This window comes from Carlito syrichta, unplaced genomic scaffold, assembly GCF_000164805.1.
Source record: "Carlito syrichta isolate Samal-C Ts95f unplaced genomic scaffold, Tarsius_syrichta-2.0.1 Scaffold130587, whole genome shotgun sequence".
NCBI lineage: Eukaryota > Metazoa > Chordata > Mammalia > Primates > Tarsiidae > Carlito > Carlito syrichta.
The window spans coordinates 237,832-261,158 of NW_007074683.1; the positions used below are offsets into that span (position 1 = coordinate 237,832).

Consider the following 23,327-nt stretch of genomic DNA (forward strand, 5'->3'; position numbering starts at 1 on the left):
TGAGTCAGAGTCTCACTCTGTTGCCCAGGCTGGAGAACAGTGGCACACTCACAGTCACTGACGCCTTGACCTGCTGGACTCAGGTGATCCTTCCACCCCAGTCTTCCAAGTAGCTGGAGCTATAGGCGTGTGCCACCATGCCTGGCTAATTTTATTTATTTATAAAATTTATGTATTTATTTTGACTTGGAGTCTCACTCTGTTGCCCAGACTGGAGTGCAGTGGCACGTTCCCAGTCACCGCAGCCTCGACCTGCTGGGCTCCAGCAAATCCTTCTGCCTCAGGCTTCCAAGTAGCCAGAACTACAGGCACATGCGAATTTTTTTTTTTTAATTATTGTAGAGACAAGGTCTCATCAAGTTGCCAAGGCAGGTCTTGAACTTGTGGGCTCAGGTAATTCACTCACCTCAGCCTCCCAAAGTGCTGGGATTACAGGCGTGAGCCACCATACCCGGCTTGGGCAGTTTCTTATAAAGTTAAGCATGCACTTAATATATGGCCCAGCAAACCCACTCCTGGAACAGGGATCTGCAAACTTTTTCTGTAATGGGCCAGAGAGTAAATATTATTTTCCTCCAGATCAAAGTAATAATGGAAGATATTACTAAATGGACTACATTCTTTTTCTTTCTTAAATTTTTTTCTTCCTATCACTAACAACTTATCCCCCAAAGTAATCTGATTCAAATTAATTTTGTTAAGCTACTGAGAGTTGATATAACTAAAACTTTATGTCTTAAGTTTCTTTCTATAGTATGTTCCAATAATAGTACTTCAGTCTGTGCAAAATCTTCAGCTTGCTCAAAGGTTTGTTTTCTCAATCTTTTAAATAGCTCCTTTCATTTATCTATAAGTTGACCAAGAGAACACCACAGGGGTGAATTCAGAGATTATAATTTAAATCAAAGGTACTTTAATTTTACTCCATTTGGAAAACTTTAAGTAATGGAATTAAGTAGTATCTGCCTCACATTCCTAAAATGAGTAACTGGAAAAAGGGAAATTCTTACTTCTCCTAAAAATAAAGGATTATACTAGGTGGCCAAGGAATGAGTATACAACATAGGCACCTCTCTGCTTTGCTACTGGATCTCCATAAAGCTTTAGAATTGGATCATTACATATAGTAAAGGTTTGGCTTTAAAGAAACTTAAAGCTAGAAAGGAGTTTTGAGATATTTTAATTCAAACCTTCACAAGTCAAATACAAGAAACAGAACTCTATGACTCCTTCTTACATGACTGAATTAGTTGCAAAGAAAAACACACAGATGGTAAATATAATTAATTTACACCGCCTCCTGCTCACTATCCCCCAAAGCACTTATTGATGTATTCATTCATCCAACTGGTTTTATTCTCTTCATAAAGACACAGGGTTCTACCACTGTGGAAGACAGAAAAGTATACTAGAATTCTATCATGAAGTAATTAAATTATGAAACTCAACTATATGAGACTAGCAAAAAAAAAAAGAGAAAATGAAAAAGTAGAAGGTAAGGGAAGAGGGAAGACGGAAGGAAAAGGAGACAAATAGAAACAGAAACATTTTAAATATGCAATTTTGCCTGCCTTTCTAGTCAAAGATGTATGCCCCAGAGTCGGCATGAGACTGGAATTTTGAATACGCTGTTCCTTGTCATTCTAGCTCTCATGTGCCATCATCACGCCAGCATCTCATTTAGCAGTATGATTTTGGTTGTTTTATTTTTATTTATTTATTTTTTGAGTTGGAGTCTTACTTTGTCGCTCAGGCTGGAGTGCAGTGGCACGCTCATAGTCACCGCAGCCTCAACCTGCTGGGCTCAGGCGAGACTTCCACCTCAGCTTTCTAAGTAGCTGGAACTACAGGCATGCACCACAGGTTTGAGAACAGCCTGGGCAACTTGGTTAAGACCACACCTGGCTAATATTTTGATTTATTGTAGAGACGCAGTCTCGCTATATTGCCCATGCTGGCCTCAAACCCCATGGGCTCAGGTAATCTTCTCACCTCCACCTTCCAAAGTGCTGGGATTATAGGTGTCTACCACATATGGCCAGATTGTGGTTTTTTGGGGTTTTTTTTTTTTTTAGTTGGAGTCTCACTCTGTCACCCAGGTTGGAATGCAGTGGCACGCTGCTCACGGCCACCCCAGCGTCAACCTGCTGGGCTCAGGTGATCCTTCTGCCTCAGCCTTCCAAGTAACTGGAACTACAGGCATGTGCTACCATACCCAGCTAATTTTTTTGATTTATTGTGGAGATAAGGTCTTACCAAGTGCCCAGGCTGTTCTTGAACCCGTGGGCTCAGGCAATCCCCTCACCTCGGTCTCCCAAAGTGCTGGGAATATGGGCTTGAGCCACTGTGCCTGGCCCAGATTTTGGTTTTTTAAAGATATGTTTTCAGCCAGGAGCAGTGGCTCGTGCCTATTATGCCAGTACTTTGAGAGGTGGAGGTGAGAGGGTTTCCTGAGCCCAGGGGTTCAAGACCAGCCTGGGCAATTTGGCAAGACCTTGTTTCTACAATAAAAAAAAAAATTAGTCGGGTGTGATGGCACAGGCCTGTGGTTCCAATTACTTAGAAGGCTGAACTATCACCTGAGCCCAGCAGATCAAGGCTGCAGTGGTGATGAGCTTGCCACTGTACTCCATCCTGGTGACAGAGTAAGACTCCAACTCAAAAAAAAATAAGTTGGGCATGATGGTGCCCACCTGTAGTTCCAGCTACTTGGAAGGCTAAGGCAGAAGGATCACCTGAACCTAGCAGGTAGACATTGTGGTAGCCATGAGCGTGCCACTGGACACCTGCCTGGGCAACAAAAGTGAGACTCCAACTCAAAAAAAAAAAAAAAGGCAGAGGAAGGTTCCTGAGCAAGTAGGAAGGAATGGAATCCAAACAAAGGGACTGGCCCTTGATAGGAGGGACAATTACACTGTAGCAGGAAGAATAAAAGGAAGGAATACCAAAAGATAAGGCTGAAGTGGTAGGATTGGGCCAGGCTAGTAAAGCATCAGAATTCTGAATATTATCTTATAAGTAACAGAAAGCCAGTAGATAAAAGGAACTGACAACATGTGGGACAGATGAAAGGAATGAAGAGCTGCAGGAATGAGGGAGCAGCTGTTTGTTAAATATTGCTTTGTTTTGTTTTGTTTTGTTTTTTGTTCTTATGAGAATGTTTTTATATCCTGGAAGAGCAAAAATAGAAGGAGATGGTATTAGTAAGGTGAAGATACAATGTTAACCTTGAATCTATCTACCTATAGATGAATGAGGCCTTGAATAAGTAAGGATTAAGAGAAAAGAGGAAGAGTCTCCAGAACACAGTCCCAAGTCACCAAAGAAGATAAAGAGAGGAGTTGAAGAACTGACCTAGGAAAGAGAACTGCTCAGAAAGTTCTCACAAATGTAGATATCCTAAGTGGAGCTGAGCTACTCAGACTTGGAGATGCCCCTCAAAATTAAAGAGCAGAAAACAGAATATAAGCATTCACACCAGCCAAATGTCTAAGAGATCTTAAAAGCAAATAAATTCATAGTTGGAACTAATGTACCCTCTGGTTTGAGGCTTGGCTACATTCCCAAATTTTGAAATCTAGGAAAGTAAAAGAAGTACTAAGAATACAATCAAATGAGAGACTAATTAATTGTACCACATATGAGTAAAATTTTCCTACTTGGAAGAGCTTTCGTTTACATTTTCTCAGTTTCTACAACAACACTAAAAGACATACCTGTCAGGTATTAGTCTTACTCAAAGCTAAGGATCAGGGAAGATACTCATGTAAGGTAACACTATAAGTAAGCACTGTAAATCTGACTAAAATCCAGTAAAACCAAAGCAAAGATAGCTCCTGTTTAATAAGATTACTAATCATTTAACTAAAAGTGAAGTGTGCTGTTTTCATGGTATAATGAAAATAACATGGGCTTTAGAGGAGAAGACCTTCAACTCGAAGACCAGCTCTCCCTTGCTAGCTCTATCACCCACAATGAAGAAGTTACTTAAATTCCAGCAGTCTTCATTTGCTAATTGATACCACCTCCCTCACAGGATTGTTTTCAGTATTAAATAAGAAGCCATATGTAAACACTTGCTAAAAGGCCTGGCATACCATGCACACAGTCCAGGTAAGTTTCTCTTTTCACTGCAAGCATTACCAGTGATCTATGGTTTGCATACATATTAGTCTCCTTACTGCAGAATGAAGTAAAAGGCTTGGGAAAGGCTTTCTTTTTAACAAATTTTATCAAAGGATAAAAAGTTCCTAAAGGAACTGGAGAAATTAACTCATAGAGCAAACTGTAAATTGAAGAATATAAGATCACAAGGAAAAAACTATCATTTCAAGATCGGCATTAACAGGATAATGACTCTAAGAAAATGTCACAGAGACAGGAGAGAATAAAGAGATTATGTAACTAGAACAACACTATAGGTATAAACTTCTCACTGAGCAAGGAGCCCAAATCTAGATTCTATGAGGTCCACAAGTGGACTTCAAAGAGTTGTGACCCTTTGAAACTGTTTGTAAATTGTGAACATGTGCAAAGGTTCTGTGGAAAGCTGAAAAATATCTACCACCCCTACCCCACGTGTCCATGTCAAATCCCTAAAACGTGTGAATGTTACCTTATATGACCAAAAAAAAATGTGATTAAATTAAGGGTATTGAGAGGAGGTACTTATCCTGGATTATCCAGATGGAACTTAAATCCAATGACAAGTGTCCTTGTAAGTGATGCACAAAGAAGAGGAGGCAGCAATATGACCCTGGAGACAAAGACTGACTGATGCAGCCACAAGCCCAGGATTGCAGCCCATATGCCAGAAGAGGTGAGGGATCTCTCCTAGAGTCTCTGGGGGAACCTCATCCCTGCTGATACCGATTTGAACTTCTGGCCTCCAAAACTGTGAAGGAATAAAATAAATTTATGTTGCTTCAGGTACTTCTATAGTAATTTATTATGGCAGTCACAGGAAACTAATACAGATACAATTCATGGAGGGAGGGCCCATAACTTTCACCAGATTCTGAAAGAGGTCATAATGAATGTCAAAAGGTAAAATGACTATTATAGAAAGTAAAGCAAAACTGTCTATAAATAAGAGAACTAGAATTTTTTTAAACCTGTAAAACAAGTAGTTACTTGGATAAGGTCCTATAGCTACCAAATGTTGAAGAAGGAGAATGATCCATCCTCTGACACGTATTCAATTCATTATTCCTTGGAGTTCAACTCTACAAATAGGTTAAAAGGAAGGGATTCCCAAGCAACTCAATAGTTTGTTAAAAATGTAGACTCCTAGGTTCCACATCTGATGTACTACATCAAAATCTCCAGGGTAGAGAAATATATATGCATATATATTTACTTACTTAAAACTCCTCAAATAATTAAAATGTGTGAATAAATTTGAGAACTACTACTATAAAGCAGGAGTTGACAAAGTTTTTCTATAAAAAACCAGATAGCAAAATTTTTGGATATGCAGAGGCAAAATTGAGGCTATTATATAGGTTATTTACATAACAAATTTGTTTCCTAACAAATTTCTACAAGACTTTTACTGACAAAATTCAAAGTAGAAAATTAATAATTGGCCAGGCTCGGTGGCTCAGCCGGTAATCCCACGCCTTTGAGAGGCTGAGGTGAGTGGATTGCCTGAGCCCGTGGGTTCGAGACCCGCCTGGGCAGTGAAATCTCATCTCTACAGTAAATCAAAAAATCAGCTGGGCATGGTAGCACATGCCTGTAATTCCGGTTACTTGAAAGGCTGAGGCGGAAGGATTGCCGGAGCCCAGCAGATCGAGGCTGTGGTGGTTGGGAGCGGCCACTGCACTCCAGTCTGGGTGACAGAGTGAGACTCTAACTCAAAAAAAAAGTCTATAACACTTTTGAAGGATTTCTTATTAATCAAAACAGCAGCCACGTATATTTGAGAAACATTAGCATATTATTTACAAGACATATTATTTATTCATCCACAGATGGTACTTAGCATGCGTATGGATTTCTGACCCCCTGAGATAACTCTGAAGCACTGCAGGAAATCTCAACCCAACGATTAGGAACCACAATTACGAAGTAGATGCCAAAGATGTTCAGAAGGAAGGAAACAGTGGAAACAGTGGAGTAGTGGGGTAGGGTGTCATGGGGCTAGACAGGCAGCCAGAAATCTTCAGAGAAACGAAAGTATAGATTTTAGTAAGAGGAAGAATGTAAATGAGAAGATGCAGAGGGGTTACAGGAGAGCAGCCTTGCTAATAAAGATCTTGGACCAGGACCACATCATGAAGGCTTTGAACCTCTCTGTCAGTCTCTGCCACTAAAGCCAATATTTAAGTGCTTTCCAGGTATGGAGCACTGATATGCATTCTCTCATTCAATCGCCACCAAGAATCAATTCCCAAATATGCTAGTTGTGTAAGAAAATGACTGGTTTCATCAGGAACAACCTAAGTGGGTCAGGACATAGACTTTTCCATCTAAAAAATAAAATAGCCTTCCCTTGACCCCATTCCTTCTGCAACTATCACCCTCTAGTCCTTCACAGTCAAACTTTTGGAAAGTCATACATTCTTGTTTCCAATTTATAGCCTACCATTCATTATCCATCTCCAATCCACTCCAATCTAGTTCCAGTTCTACCACCTCAATGAAGCTGCTCTTGCCAAATGCAATAAAAGATATGTCAGAAGGCCGGGCAGAGTGGCTCAAGTATGTAATCCCAGCAGTTTGGGAGGCCGAGGTGAGAGAATTGCCTGAGCCTGCGGGTTCCAGACCATCCTGGGCAACATGGTGAGACCCTGTATCTACAATAAATTAAAAAGTAGCTGGGCATGGTAGCACGCGCCTGTAGTTTAGCTACTTGGAAAGCTGAGGCAGAAGGATTGCAGGAGCCCAGCAGGTCGATGATGGGGTGGCTGTGAGTGTGCCACTGTACTCCAGTCTAGGCGATGGAATGAGACTCTAACTCAAAAAAAAAAAAAAAAAAAAAAAAAGATATGTCAGCTTTCATCTTACAAAATGTAAACTCTAAGAAGCATTCAGCAGGTTGCCTTCAAACACTGCTGGTTTCTGCGACCCCACACGCTTAACTCCTGAGCTCAAGCAATCATCCTGCATCAGCCTCCCAAAGTGCTGAGATTGTAGGCGTGAGACACTGTACCCAGCAGGATTGTGAATTTTTAAAGAATTAAAATACAACAAAATGTACTTCACACTAAAAAATTTATTACAAAACTACACTAATCAAGACAGTATAGTACTGGCAAAAGGAGAGACATATAGTTAAATGGAGTCGAATATAGAATGTAGAAACAAAGCCATACCTCTCTAGTAAATAGATTTTTTACAAGGGTGCCAAGATCATTCAACGTGGAAATAAAAGTCTTTTCAACAAATGATGCTAGGACAATGGGATATCCACATATAAAACAATAAAGTTTGGACCCTTACTTTATAACACATACACAATTTAACTTATATTGACCAAACATCTAAATATAAAAACTAAACTCTTAGCAGATAGCATAGATATAAATCTTCATGACCTTGGATTACACAATGCTTTCTTAGATATGACACTAAAATATAACCAACGAAAAAATATACAGGGTCTAGTATTCCTGATATAAAAAGAACTCTTACAACTCAACAATAAAAAGACAAATAACCCAATTTACAAATGGGCAAAGAATGTGAATAGACATTTCTCCATAGATGATACATAAATGGCCAATAAACACATTAGGGAGATGCAAGTCTAAACCACAACGAGATATCATTTCACACTCACTTAGGATGGCTAGAATTGGAAAAAAAAAAAACAACAGAAAAAAGCATGTATTAGTTTAGTGAGGATGTGAAGACATTGGAACTCCCCTTACACTGCTGGTGAGAGTGTACAATAGTGCAGCTGCAATGAAAAAGTTTGGCAGTTCTTCTTAAACATGAAATTACCATATGATCCAGCTATTTGACTCTTAGATCCAAGAGAATTGAAAACATATGTTCTCACAAAACTTGTACATGAATGTTCATAGCAGCATTATTCACAGTAACCAAAAAGTAGAAACAACCCAAATGTTCATCAACTGAAGAATGTATAAACAAAATGTGGTCTATTCATACAATGGAATATTACTTAGCCATACAAAGGAATTAAGTACTGACATGATATAATACGAATAAACGCTGAAAATAATATGCTAAGAAAAAAAAGCCCGCCTATAATCCCAGCACTTTGGGAGGTTGAGGTGAGAGGATTGTCTGAGCTCATGGGTTAGAGACCAGCCCGTGCAAGTTGGTGAGACCTCATCTCTACAATAAATCAAAAAATTAGCCAGGCATGGTGGCGCATGCCTGTAGTTCCAGCTACTTGGAAGGCTGAGGTGCAAGGATCACCTGAGCCCAGCAGGTGGAGGCTTTGGTGGCCGTGAGTGTGCCACTGCACTCCAGCCTAGGTGATAAGAGTGAGACTCCAACTCAAAAAAAAAAACACATATGATTCCATTTATATGAAATGTCCAGAAGGGCAAATCCATAGAGGCAGAACATAGATTAGAGCAGTGGTCTCCAACCTTTTTGGCATCAGGGACCAGTTTCGTGGAAGACAATTTTTCCAAGATCAAATGTGCAGTTCACAATAGGGGTCACACTCCTATGAGAATCTAATGCCTCTGCTGGTCTGACAGCAGACAGAGCTCTTCTGGCCCACCACTCACCTCATGCTGTATGGCCTGGTTCCTAACAGGCCATGGATCAATATTGATCCATGGTCCAGGAGTTGGGGACCCTCGGATTGGAGGTTGTGCCACAGAGTGGGGAAAGAAGGGAAAGGGAAGTGAGTCTGGGGTTTCTTTTCTTTTGTTTCTTTTGTTTTTTAATTCAGGGTCTCACTTTGTTATCCAGGCTGGAGTGAAGGGGCACAATCATGACTAACTGCAGCCTCAAACTCCTGGGCTCAAGTGATCCTTCCGCCTCAACCTCCTAAGTAGACAGGATTACAGGCATACACCACCACGTATGGCTAATTTTTTGATTTTTGTAGAGTTGAAGTCTCACTATGTTGCTCAGGCTGGGTCTCATGCCCACGAGTTTGAGACCCACCCGGGCAACTTGGTAAGACCTCATCTCTACAATAAATCAAAAATTAGCCGAGTGTGGTAGTGTGTGCCTGTAATTCTGGCTACTTGGAAGGCTGAGGTGGAAGGATCGCCAGAGCCTAGCAGGTCAAGGCTGCAGTGGCCAGGAGCGTGCCACTACCCTCAGCCTGGGTGACAGAGTGAGACTCTAACTCAAAAAAAAAAAAGGAAAAAAAAAAGTGTAACCTTATAACTAATCTTTTTATGAATACTATTTTTAGTTACTATATTATAATTTAAAATAAGATACATTTTAAATTCATATTTTAAAATATGAAATAGCAAGAAGTAACTAATTTATAATAATCTAGATTTTACATGATTATTCATAAGAAGGATGAGACATTCCACTAACCAAAGAGTGTTAGCAGGAAACATTTTACAAGATTAGTAATAGATATGGTACATGAAACCTAAAAAAAAACCTTGTGACCACATCTTTTGCTAATGGTGCTTCATTTTTCAGTTCCCATTGAATACCTCTACTTCATGAAATCAGCAGTTGAGATTCCTAACAAATTTTCAGTTTTTAATGGTAGGTTCATTAGTTTTAGGCACTACTAAGGTATATAAATGCAAAACAATTATCATATGCCTAACAGAAATAGAGTAATACTTGTAATTTAAATTTTAAAAGATAAGCATCACCCAAGTCTCTGGGGTCTAAGCAGGTAACGTTCATGAGCAAAAGCAGGCCCAAAGTAAGACAAGAAATAGGATCTTGGGTGAACTGGAGAGTAAAGGGGCAGCTACGTTACACAACTCTACCATTACTAGGCAGAAATGAGGGCTCAGCAGAGCCACATTTCTAATTACTCAAGAGTAGCTGGAAATGTGAATTGTTTTCACATTTTTATGAAATCTCCCTAATTTTGAAATGTTGGCAACTAATTTTTTTTAAGTGTAAGTAGTGCTAAGGCCAAATAAAACGTATCAGCTGCTAAATATGGCCACTAGTTTGCAAACTCTGAACCCTAAACAAAGGTTAAGTACTCAGTAAACTCCAATTTTAGATAAGGAATAGTAAACACAGAAAACTATAACAATATTTATCAAAGTTTGGGGGAACTGGTGATCCTTAAAAAGCTCAAGGTGATAAAACACTAAAGAGTTTTACTGTATTAACATCATATTTCATTCATATTCCCTACTGAAGTGTCAAAGATAATTCACTTCTTCCATTTATTTTGATGACATTTTCTTACTGAAACCAAATGGAAATAGAGTGGATGTCTTAGCAATATGCATTATAAGCAGTCCAAGAATCAAAACAGTTTGGAAACCACTGGGAGAGGAAAAAATACATCTTGGAGGTTACTTTTTGCTTCTGAAGAAACCGCAAAGAAAATTAATTAGTAAAGTTTGTCTCCATTTTATAACAATTATAGTACAATAGAATGATGACAGTGCTATCTGAATTATAACCACAAAGTTAAACAAAAATCTTGTGTTGTACTTTTTGGTATGAGCACAGTAGCATTATAGACAGGAATCTCCCTGGGAAATACAGCAACAAGGAGAAAAACCTGCTCAAGACCCCTTTTTCAGAAAACCTAGGAGAAAAACAAAAATATGAAAACTCCAAAGTACCTGAGAATAGGGTTGAGATCAAACAAGGCAGATAAGCTATGCTGGGGTAGAAAGCAGAGCTATAGATAGTGTAGCATGGAATGAGGAGGGCACAGCAATGGCAGATGTCAGAAAGCACAGCAACAATATGCTTTCTTAAGAAAAGGAGTTTACACTGGTATGATGGGACTGTGTCCCTCTAGTCACACCTGCCAAGGAAAGAATGGGATGTCCAGAAATGGTGGTAAGATGCCTCCTAGACTAGTTTCAGTTTGGAGAGGCAGAAGACTTGTGGCAACACAGAGAAACACATCCAGGTACCCTATGTGAAAAATGACCATCTCGAGTTCAAAATCTGGAAATCCTGGCTCCACCCAAATCTCTTACAAATAACAGACTGAGAAAAATAACAAGGAATAAAAAGGTAACTGACATGGCACTGACTGAAAGATATTATAAGAAAAATGGTAGGAATGAGCAGCATAATATACCAACTGTCAAAGAACATTCACCAGAAAACTATTACAGTGGAGAAGTTAAAAAAAATAATTGAATCTTCTTGTATGAATTTAAGAAATGTAAAGAAGCCACTACCACTATAAGTAAGCCCACAAATCAGAAATACAAGAATTCAAGGGAGAAATGTCTAGATAACAGAAATAGGGAAGCATGAGCTGGTATCACTCAACAAAGAAACAGAAGAATAAACAAAATTACAGAAATGAAGAAGAAACTGAAAGGAGAACAAAGAACAGGCCAGGCATGGTGGCTTACGTCTGTAATCCCAACACTTTGGGAGGTTGAGGTGAGAGCATTACTTGAGGCCAGGAATTCAAGACGAGCCTAATAACACAGCAAGATCTTGTGTCTGCCTCTATTTAAAAAAAAAAAAAGGAAGGAAGAAGAGACATGCAGAAAATACAGTAAGAGACACGAAGCAAACAAATGAAAAATAAAGAAAAATTAAAGGAAAAATAACAGATATAAAATAATACAGAGGGAAATTCAACATACATATAACTAAGGTCTCCAAAAAGGAAAACCAAAATGAGACAAGATAAATAAAGATATAATTAAGGAAAACATTTCTTAAATAAAAATAGAAATAGAATCTACATTAAAAAGGCACATATATACCAGGAGAGATTGAGCTAAACAGTGAATACCAATACATCCTAATAAAGTTACTAGAAATAAAGAGAGAATCTTTCAGACATATAGACAAAAAAGACCAAGTCATTAATAATGGGAAAAAATTCAAGCTGGCTTCACACATCTCCACAGTAAACTTTACTGCCAGAAGACATTTGTACAACACCTGTAAGATACTTAAGGAAAGAAAGTGAGAGTCAAGGATTTTATAATCAGCTAACTGTCCTTCAAATGTAAAGCAACAAGCCGGGCTTGGTGGCTCAGCCTGTAATCCCACGCTTTGGGAGGCTGAGGTGAGTGGATTGCCTGAGCCTACAGGTTCGAGATCCGCCTGGGCAACTTGGCGAGACCTCACCTCTATAATAAATCAAAAAATTAGCCGGGTGTGGTAGCGCACGCCTGTAGTTCCAGCTACGCGGAAGGCTGAGGCGGAAGGATTGCCGGAGCCCAGCAGGTCAAGCAGGCCGGGAGCGGCCACTGCAACCTTGACCTGCTGGGTTTCGGCGATCCTTCCGCCTCATCCTTTAGCGTAGCTGGAACTACAGGCATGTACCACCATGCAGGGCTAATTTTTTGGTTTATTGTAGAGACAAGGTCTCACCAAGTTGCGCAGGCTGGTCTTGTAACCGTGGTATTACAGACATGAGTCACTGTGCCTGGACAAGAAGTTCTGAAAATACTGTAAGAATAATATTAGCTAGGCACAGTGCCTCACACCTGTAATCCCAGCACTTTGGGAGGCAGAGGGGAGAGTATTGCCTGAGTCCATGGGTTTGAGATCAGCCTGGGCAACTTGGTGAGATCTCATCTCTACAATAAAAAAAAAAAAATTAGCCGAGTGTAGTAGCACGTACCTGTAGTTCCAGCTACTTGGAAGGCTGAGGCAGAAGGATTGCCTGAGGCCAGCAGGTCAAGGCCATGGTGGTCATGAGCATGCCACCGCACTCCAGCCTGGGCAACAGAGTGAAACTCTGACTCAAAAAAGAAAGAAAGAAAGAATAATATCCCCATATTGTTGTCATGAGCCCTTAATAAGAAACTACTAGATGAACGTCAGTCAATCAAAGATTGATTCTGCAAAAGTATCTGAGTTAACATTATATATATCTAACTGAAGAACTAAGACAAAAACAGATGGAGATGAAGTTGACAAAAGAGAACATAAATATTATAGGCTATAACACTGAATAAATGTAAGTAACATAAATTGGGAAAAGGGATAAAGCAAGAGGAAGTATAAGCAACTTATTGATTACTTTGATATATTAACTGGGAGTCAATGATTAGCCTTAAAGTACATAAATCCAGGAGTAGAACTATAAACACACATAATAGTACAAATGTATGTATACACTATTGTGACTAAATACTACTAAAATTGGGTGATGGAGAAGAGAAAGGGGAAGAGAGAAGGATTAAAAAGAGTTTTACCTTTGCTCACAGAAGAGAACCAATAGTTACTATCAATACAGAAGTAAATATATTATATAAAGTAACTACTAAGACAAAAATATAAACCTTCCTAAATATAAGATCAACAGAAAAACAATGAAAAACAGACTACACAGTGACTTTATACACACACACACGGTGCCAAAAATATGTATATACATATTTTTTTTGAGTCAGAGTCTCACTTTGTCGCCCAGACTGGAGTGCAGTGGCGGCTCCCGGCCACCACAGCCTCGACCTGCTGGGCTCCAGTGATCCTTCTGCCTCAGCCTTCCGAGTAGCCGGAATTACAGGCACGTACTACCATGCCCAGGTGATTTTTTGATTTATTGTAGAAATGAGGTCTCGCCAAGTTGCCCAGGCAGGTCTCGAACCCGCGGGCTCAGGCAATCCACTCACCTCAGCCTCCCAAGGCGTGGGATCACAGGCTGAGCCACCAAGTCCGGCAATATACATTTTAAGAAAGGAAAAAGCTGTATTAAAATTGTAATACTCAGGCCGGGTGCGGTGGCTCAAGCCTGTAATTCCAGCCCTTTGGGGCCAAGGCAAGAGGACTGCCTGAGCTCAGGGATTTGAGACCAGCCTGGGCAACTTGGTGAGACCTCATCTATACAATAAATCAAAAAGTCAGCCGGGCATGGTAGTGTGCACCTGTGTAGTTCCAGCTGCTTAGCAAGCTGAGATGGAAGGACTGCCTAAGCCCAGCAGTCCAGGCTGTGGTGGCCGTGAGCAGCGTGTCTCTGCACTACAGCCTAGGTAACAAAGTGAGACTCTGACTCAAAAAAAAAAAATTGTAATTACTCAATATATACCAATAACAAAAGATGAATACAAGTCACGTTTGACTTTTGTAATTACAAGAAGTACTCAAAATGGTTACCATCAGCATTCAGACACTTCTCTTCTGATTATGGCGGGACTTGTTATATGAGACCTTCCAGACCAGATCTTCCTTTGTGCACATTACCCATGATGCCATGCATCTCAAATTTATCACAAATGAGCACAACTGTTAGGCATGTTGGAGATTTTGTTGCATATTCACGTCTTCATTGCCGTACTTCCACAACATTCTCAAATTTCAAATACCACTTCAAAATGGTCCTGCAACCCTCTACCGACAACCATGCTTCTGCCATTTTGACTGTCCTGTCTGTTGCATGGTGACACCAGCATTCATTTGATTAACTCCATCTTTTGAGCAAACATCAAACTACACATTGCTACTGTAATTCAATTCAACTTTGACAAGTAATAGGCCAGGTGCAGTGGTTCAAGTCTATAATCCCAGCACTTTGGGAGGCCGAGGTGAGTGTATTGTCTGAGCCTGTGGGTTCAAGACCAGCCTGGGCAACATGGTGAGACCTTATCTCTACAATGAATCAAAAAATAAGCTGGTGTGGTAGCGCACACCTGTAGTTCCAGCTACTTGGAAGGCTGAGGCAGAAAGATTGCCTGAGCCCAGCAGGTTGAGGCTGTGGTGGCCATGAGTGTGTCACTGCACTCCAGCCTGGGTGACAGAGTGAGACTCCTACTCAAAAAAAAAAAAAAAAAAAATCAGTTGTCAGCCTAACATCATGCAGTAGCTCTTCAATCTGATGACAATCTACTTTCACTTAAAAACGAAAATTCCTGGGAAACTTGGAGAGACCTCATTTCTACAATAAATCAAAAACTAGCCGAGCGTGGTAGCGCGTGTTGATAGTTCCAGCTATTTGGAAGGCTGAGGCAGAAGGATCGCTGGAGCTCAGCAGGTTGAGGTTGCAGTGGCTATGCGCATGCCACTGTACTCCAGCCTGGGCAACAGAGTGAGACTCCAACTCAAAAAAAAAAAAAAAGAAAAGAAAAGAAAAAGAAACTAAAAACAAAAATTCCAGTGGAGTTTTTCTCCATATGGATAAAGAACCTTAAGGAAGTGGGATTTTATGAATTTCCATTATACTACAAATATTTCCGTTGAAATAAATGTTTAAGTCTTTTTAAATTTTTATTACAGATAAAAAGCTTCATTTCTTTATTTTGCTTTCTGACTCTGTGCTAGTACCTTCAATACTTTCACAATGATTTTCTGCTCCTCAAGAAGGAAAGCACATTTAAGCCTGTCATGAACACATTTTGCACACATGGAACCACCACAGTCCCTACTGACATGTTTTTTTGCTTTGGACAACCTCATAAGAACTTTAGGTCTCACAGCATGAACCCCTTAAAGTCTGCCTAGGCACACACCACACACAGACTTTGGTGCTTTCCCAACCTTCTTGGTATACAGGAAAACAATTCTATTACCAGGGGTGCAGGACAGCCTAGTTTCGTTAGAGGCTGTATTGTAAGAAAGCCTACAATGGTATGTCAAGCCCTGGATCATTCTGAGTGCCTTTACACAGTGTCCCCAGAAGAGAGAAACAACAATTTTTAACCACTTGCAGAAACCCATAGCTATTATACTGCCTTCATATGTTAAAGAGTTGGAGGTTCAGAGAGAGATTTCATCCTCAGAAACAAAAGGGCACACAGGTAGTAAAAATTAAGAAATATTCTAGGAACATTATCTAAAGGTCAATATTGGCTTTTTAAATACAAAAATAGGCTAGGAGTGGTGGATCATGCCTGTAATCCCAACAGTCTAGGCAGGAGGATTGGAAGTCTAGGCAGGAGGATTGCTTCATCCCAGGAGTTTGAGACCAGCCTGGGTGGCGTAGCGAAACCTTGTCTCTACAAAAAAAATTTAAAATTAGCTGGGTGTGGTAGCACATACCGTACACGTATAGTCTCAGCTACTCAGGATGCTGACATGGAAGAATCCCCAGAGTTCAGGAGGTCTAGCCTGGGTGACAGAGTGAGACCTTGACTCAAAATAAATAAACAAACAAACTTATCCTAGCAAAGGTTCATGCCTGTAATCCCAGCACTTTGGGAGGCTGAGGCAAGAGGGTTGCCTGTGTCCAGGTGTTTGAGACCAGCCTGAGAAACTTGGAGAGACCTCATCTCTACAATAAATTGAAAAATTAGCCAGGTGTGGTGGCCTGCGCCTATAGTTCCGCTATTTGGAAGGCTGAGGTGGAAGGATCACCTGGGACCAGCAGGTCAAGACTGCAGCAACTGAGAGTATGCCACCGCACTCCAGCCTGGGTGACAGAATGAGACTCTCGACTCAAAACAAATAAATAAGCAAACAAACAAACAAACAAACTTGTGGCAACATCAGTTCAGTTAATACATTTGAGGCAGTAACTGTGAAACCTCTATTTCAATTTCAACACCAATAACAAAAGGAGAAGAGATAATAATAGAAGGACAATAGAGATACCAACCTGATAAAACTGTTATGAGCATTAAATTAAATGACTGAAGCACTCTGATTATAGTTCAATAAATATTAGCTAATATTATCACCACAAAGATACAAATTTAAAGTTTTTAAAATCTATTATAATTACTGACAACACAGACAAGACACCCACAGAGAAATATTTCCTTAACGAAGGGGGGGAGGGAATTGAAGCCTCTTCTTTCCTAAATTCCCTATTCCCTCCCTGCCACCACCTACCACTGATGCTAGATAAGGAGACTCTCCTCTTTCATCCCATGTTATATCTGTGTATTTTCATTGTTTGTGCACTGTCTCCCCACTAAGGCTACTGTGAGCTCCTTAAAGTCAGCAATTATGTCTTGTGCATCTCAGCACCTCCAGGGTACCTGTTCACACACATTATAGAAGTTCAATAAAGGTGTGTGAAATTAAGAAATGTGATACTGTAAAAGACTCTATATTATACACACATATATAGCACAGAAATATATATATGCACATATACACATACATATAGATGTATACATAAAACATCTGGTTCAAGGTTTGTATTTTGTGAATTGCAATGACCTTGATATCAGACTTTTCAGGAAGGTAGGCAGCTAAGAAACCTCAGTTGGGACAAGGAAAGACAAAAGAGATCTTTCAAGAAATAGACAGCCAAGTGCAGTGGCTCACCCCTGTAATCCCAGCACGTTGGTAGGCGAAGGCAAGAAGATTGCCTGAGTCCACGGGTTCGAGACCAGCCTGGGCAACTTGGTGAGACCTCATGTCTACAATAAATAAAAAAATTAACCGGGCATGATGGCACACATCTAGCTACTTGAAAGACTGAGGCAGAAGGATCACCTCAGCCCAGCAGGTCGAGGCTGCGGTAGCCATGAGCACACCACTGCACTCCAGCCTGGGAGACACAGTTAGACTCTGACTCAAAAAAAAAAAAAAAAAGGAAAGAAATAGACACTTACTGAGCACTCTATGAGCATCAGGTAACAAATTAGGCTCTAGGGAGGCCCAAGAGCAGGTAAGGATCTCACTCCTACTAGTGAGTAGAGATGTTAAAGTTAAAGCTAGATCAAGACACTGACTCCCAGAGTTTTCCTAATTTACAGTGCTCTTTCCACCAGAACAATGCCTTTCAAATATTGACTGCATTCATAGTAAAAAATACATTCTGTAGCACCACTCAGTACAGATACACACATTTCTGATATTTTTTATTTTATTTTACTTCACATTTTAAAAATATTCATCTTGACACACTAAATTAGTTTTATGGTTCAAAGGTTGAAAAATACTGCCCTAAAAGATATATATTTTTTAAACTTTCTCTAGAATTTCAGGGTCAGATATAATTTTAAGATTAATTTTTCTCGCACAAAGAATCTATATTTCAACAAAAAAAGTAGGACGCTATTAAATAAGCAAATAACCCAGAGAGACTAACATACAGCCAAGGCAGCTGTCACTGGAATGGGAGAAGACTAAATCTCATCTCCATCAGCGTTCTCTGAAGCCTCCCCACGTAAATACACAATTTAAGGAAAACAGTGTTCGCTAAGTAAAAACAGCTTGGCAGCAAGTCCTGGCACCCCAGATCCCTTCCAGCAAGACTCTGGCCCAGAAGATTCTCATCCTATACAGAAATTCTGGAGCTTCCACTTACAATAAATATTTGTTTTGTTTTGTTTTGTTTTTGAATTGGAGTCTCACTCTGTCACCCAGGCTGGAGTGCAGTGGCATATTCATGGCCATCACAGCCTTAACCTGCTGGGCTCAGGCTATCCTTCTGCCTCAGCCTTCCAAGTAGCTAGAACTACAGGTGTGTACCACCACACCTGGCTAATTTTTTGATTTATTGTAAAGATGAGGTCTCACCAAATTGCCCCTTCTGATCTCGAGCCCCTGGGTTTAGGCAATCCTCTCAGCTCACCTCCCAAAGTGCTGAGATTACAGGTATGAGTCACCACACCTGGCCTACAATAAATATTTTAAAACTATTTCATGTACAGAGGCTTTAATTAAATGAATTAAATATGTCTGAATCATATTAAAATAAGTAAATGAAAATCAAAATTTTAAATAAACATGTTTTGTTTGGTACAAAAATCTCTACCTGAATTTGCCAATCTTTGTTTAAACTGGGAGGCATAAGGGATCTGATTTATCACAGATCCAAATACAAAATGCAAAGGTAGATAATTAGTTAAGCTAGTACCTCTTCTGGTTTGTCCTTGAAATATTAGGGCAAATACAATATAAAAATTTTCCTCAATATGAGATATTTGTACAGAACGGCCCACTAAAGGGTTGTGAAAACAACAATCATCACTACCTAGTAGCAAGCTGGGGATAAACGCACCCCAATATCTTCAGAGTTAATTTAAGGGATGTGTGATTTAATATCAGGAAATGTCAGAAAGACCAGAAAATTCCTTTTCCAACTTCTGTGTCCACAGTCATTTCTCCAGCTCTGACAATGCAAACTAAAGTGCAAGAATGTTCATTTAAGTTCTTGGGCTAGTAAGCCTCACCATTCCACCCCCAGAAGCATGTCTGATTTTTTTTTTTTTTTTTTTTTGAGTTGGAGTCTCATTCTGTTATCCAGGCTGGAGGGCAGTGGCATGCTCCTGGCTACCACAGCCTTGACCTGATGGGCTATCGATCCTTCAGCCTCAGCCTTCCAAGTAGCTGAAACTGCAGGCACATGCCACCATGCCCGGCTATTTTTTTAGTAGAGATGAGGTCTCGCCAAGTTGCCCAGGCTGGTCTTGAAACTACAGGCTCAGGCAATCCTCTCACCTCGGCAGGGATTATAGGCATAAGCCACTGTGCCCGGCCCATGTCTGAGTTTTAAGGTTCTTTTTTGTGATGTTTGCCTCAAATTAAGAGACAATTGTATAAAACTTTAATAAATCTCCCTTTCACAAAAGAAAGATATTCTTTTTATAAAGATAAAATGCAATTTTCCTAAGAAAAGGGAAAAAGTCTTTCTTACTATAACAGCTCTGCCCAACAGAACCTTCTGTGATGATGTAAGTGTTCTATATCTGCTCTGCCCAATAACAGTGGCCACTAGTCACCTAGTATGAGCACTTGAAATGTGACCGGTATGACTGGGGAACTAAATTTTATTTCATTTTAATTAATTTAAATGAAGTCACATGAAGCTAGTGGCTATCATACGGGGCAGTGTAGGTTAGATAATCAACATAAGTCCTCAGCAGCAGAATTGAGCAATTGACTCATCTTATACTAAATGTCAGTTAGAAAAAGTTATTCTATACCAATATTCAATTCTCAGCTCCTTAATTAGTATTTCAGGTTTCCTCTTAAGTGGTTTTTCAACAAAGTTTTGGCAATCTTTATACTAAATCATGAACACACTTAACCTGCTAAGCAGAATTCTTTTGGCAATGTTCAGTATTCTATCTGTGAAACCTGGGCATAGGGAAAGAACAAAAAACTTTCAAGCCCACTCCCCTATTGATGCAAAGAGAAGAAAAGAAATACATATCTTAAAAACAGTCTAATATAACTCCAGAAATTCTCGTATGGGTACACCTGTTCATCAACCACTGCCTAGGTTTGCTTCTTTAAATCCAAACGTGGCTTTCAACAAAATCCATTTCTATATTTGTTCTCAGCTGTGTACTGCTATAATCAGACTATGACCAGACCCTCTGAAATCAAGTACTTTTTCTATAAGAGAATCATTTAAAAGACACACATTAAAACAGTCTCAATTGAAATGGGACAAACTGATCACAAATGACAACATGAAGTAGCCTGAAGAGGAGTAGATGCTTCAGAGACACTAAAATATACAAATCATGCCAAGACCACTTTCCAAGCAGGTGGCAAAAGAAACTACACAGTTCTATAGTCAGCAAGGAGGAGATACCCCAAGAAAATATGCTTAAAAATACACTGAAGCCATGCTATGACCATAGGATAACTAACTAACTTCAAGGAGCACCACTGCACTCCTTAAAAGCTCAAGGTCAAAGCCAAATTAATTTGTTTCACCTTCCCATCATGCTCATACTTATACATAAATATACCACACATCCACAAACATTTCAGTAATTTAACTGTGTTTCTAGAACTGGTTTCTCAAAACACTATGAACTCATTTAAAACAAGCAAACTTAAGTATACTGTACAAAGAATAAAGCTACTAGTACCACATAGCATATTTGGGAACACTCAAACTATACCAAGCAAAGCAACTCTAAGACAGCAGCACCGTTCAGGTAAGAATTCAGCACCACAACTAGAACTTCATTTTTTTCTCTACCACTGCTACTGCTATCATCAAGTCCTGAAAAGGACTAGAATCTCACTTACTGTATCCAAAGAGCATGGGAATCTCAACAAGATAAATGACAAGGAAGCAATGCATACACTATCCCAGGGGGTTTCAGCTCTTGCATAATAATAATAAATGGCACTGCCTGAAGGAGAAAAGGCTTCATCTGGGCAATTGAGACCACTCAGATATAGCAAAAGTCTGTCAGACTCCAAAAACCTGTGTACTGTCAATCCTTTTCTTGTGTGTGTGGATAAAATCTGCAGATACAGCCTGGACAGGAAAGAGGGAGATAGAGAATTTTAAATGGAGAGCTGCCACACTGCGCGACCCTGAGAATATCCTCCTCACTCTTCCAAGCTATGAGCTTTAAGACTCTATTAACCGCAGCATGATCACTAAGGAGCCTGCCTACCAGGTGCAAATTTCTGTAATAAAAGCCTCCAGATCTGACAAATGCTAGAAATCTCAATTTTTTTAATTATCTTAATTCTAAGGGGAATAAAATAAAATAAATATAATAAGCAATATGGGATTTCCATGGCAGAGGTATAAGTTCTCAAAGTACATACAGTTTACAACAAAATATACACTACTTCTTGTTTAGTGCTATAAAAGTCTACTTCAGAATAGCATTACTCCTATTTCCCAAATGCAATTTAAAAGCAGACATAGAAATCTGTTGAAAGACACTCAAGAAGATAAATTAGCTTAACACAGACAACTTAATTTTTAATATTTAATATTCTCAGGTTTATGAGATAAAATATAGATTTCAGTAAACAAAAGAAACATAACGGAAAACACTTGGGGTTAAAGATGCTTTTATGCTTTGACTATGGCTTAAAATGCCATTAACACACTACAATATCACATTAAATGAAAAAACTTAGTAAACTATCTTAGCACAAATATGGCTCAATTGTCTTTCCAATTTTTCAGTGTTTATAGGCATCTTACATATAACAGAAGATGAGCTATCTAATCTTCACTTTATAAGTACTCATGTCCCATATAACACATTCCTATTCCTCTATGAGAGCTTGTGCAGATCAGTTTTAATAAATGAAAGTCCATCACGTTAAAAACATTTAAGGAATCTGCCAATACATAATCATGAAATTATACTTCTGAAAACATCAGGTTTCCTAACAGATTCTGAAGGGAAAGCCATTAGAATGGTTTTCTATTTATTTTTTCAATAGTCAAAAAGCATAAAAGCATCTTCAACCCCAAGTGTAATATGTATTCAATTACGGCTCCTGACTTAGCATAACATTACACATTTTTTTCATATGCATTAAACAAAAGTGCTCTCACTCTTACCTGTATATCCAGCATACCATCCCCAGGAAGCCACCATTCCTAACAGCCATTTATACATGATTCCTTCAATATACCAGAACCGCTTACTGTCCAGCACTCGAAGGGGCTGAAGTATAATTAAATAGCAGATGTAGGATGGAATAGCAACCAGGTTGTTGACGACCATGAAGGCAAACCTCATCAGTGCTTTCACCAACATCCAGCCCAGCCAAGGCGCTTCTTCCAAAGTCAAAGCCATTCTCACACTGGAGTCTGTCCTGTCTTTCTGGGGTGAAAGAAAAATGCACTTAAAAAAGGAAAAAGGATTAAACACATCAAAATAGTCACCAGCACAGAAATCGCCTCCAGCACAACCAGAAAAGAAAAGGCGAGGGGCTAAGCTTTCCGGGTGTAGTACCTTGGTGATCTCTCGGGGAAATTCCAGAGGGGGACAGAGAGCGGGGTGGGGGGGGGGGTGGAGGAGCCGCACAAGGTCAAGGGAGCTGTTCACCGAGGCACCGGGTATGTCACAATACATTTAGCAAATAATTCCCACCTCCTAATCGGTGGCCGTCCCCGCACCGCGTCTCACTGCGGTCGTGTAGACTTTAAGGAAGAAAGAGAGATCGGCCCGCTTCAGACGCCCTCAGTATCTCCAAACTGACGACCCGAGTGACACGAGGGAAACGACCGAAACAGGGACCTCTCGGTCAGATTTCCCAGACACTGAGAACCTCGGTCTCCTCACCGCCACCATCCCGGCACACTGATGCATTCCTTTAAAAGGTCTCTGGCGTTGGCGAAAGGAGTTACGCTCACAATTCTCATTTGCGGCGATGGGGTTTTTGTTTCCCCCTTTTTTTTTTTTAGAGAAAAAGAGAAGGGCCTAGAAAAGAGAGCCCCAAAGGTGAGCAGAAGAAAGTGGGGTTATAAGGCGAAAAAGAGGAAGGACAGGAGTAGGGGGAGGGGAGCAAGAGCCAGAGAGGGAAGCGCCGAGGGGCCGGGGATGAAGAGAAGGACGGGGAGGCGAAGGATGATGAGAGAAGCCGGGAAGAAGAGGCGACAACGGCCGGGGCGCGGAGCCGGCAGC

The 23,327-nt window shown here is 40.0% G+C and overlaps 1 protein-coding gene and 1 pseudogene across 1 annotated transcript in view; both read right to left on the reverse strand.

Moving 5' to 3' along the window:
* Positions 1 to 23,327, reverse strand: part of LPGAT1 (lysophosphatidylglycerol acyltransferase 1) — a 94,968-nt gene extending 71,641 nt beyond the window's left edge. Inside the window, exons 1-2 of the mRNA XM_008049137.2 lie at positions 22,656 to 23,327; positions 22,259 to 22,523 (exon numbers count right to left, since the gene is read on the reverse strand). Coding sequence (XP_008047328.1) covers positions 22,259 to 22,523; positions 22,656 to 22,775 — 385 coding nt within the window. The 5' untranslated portion in view covers positions 22,776 to 23,327. The remainder of the gene's footprint in view (positions 1 to 22,258; positions 22,524 to 22,655) is intronic.
* LOC110594736 lies at positions 15,322 to 15,675 on the reverse strand (annotated as a pseudogene).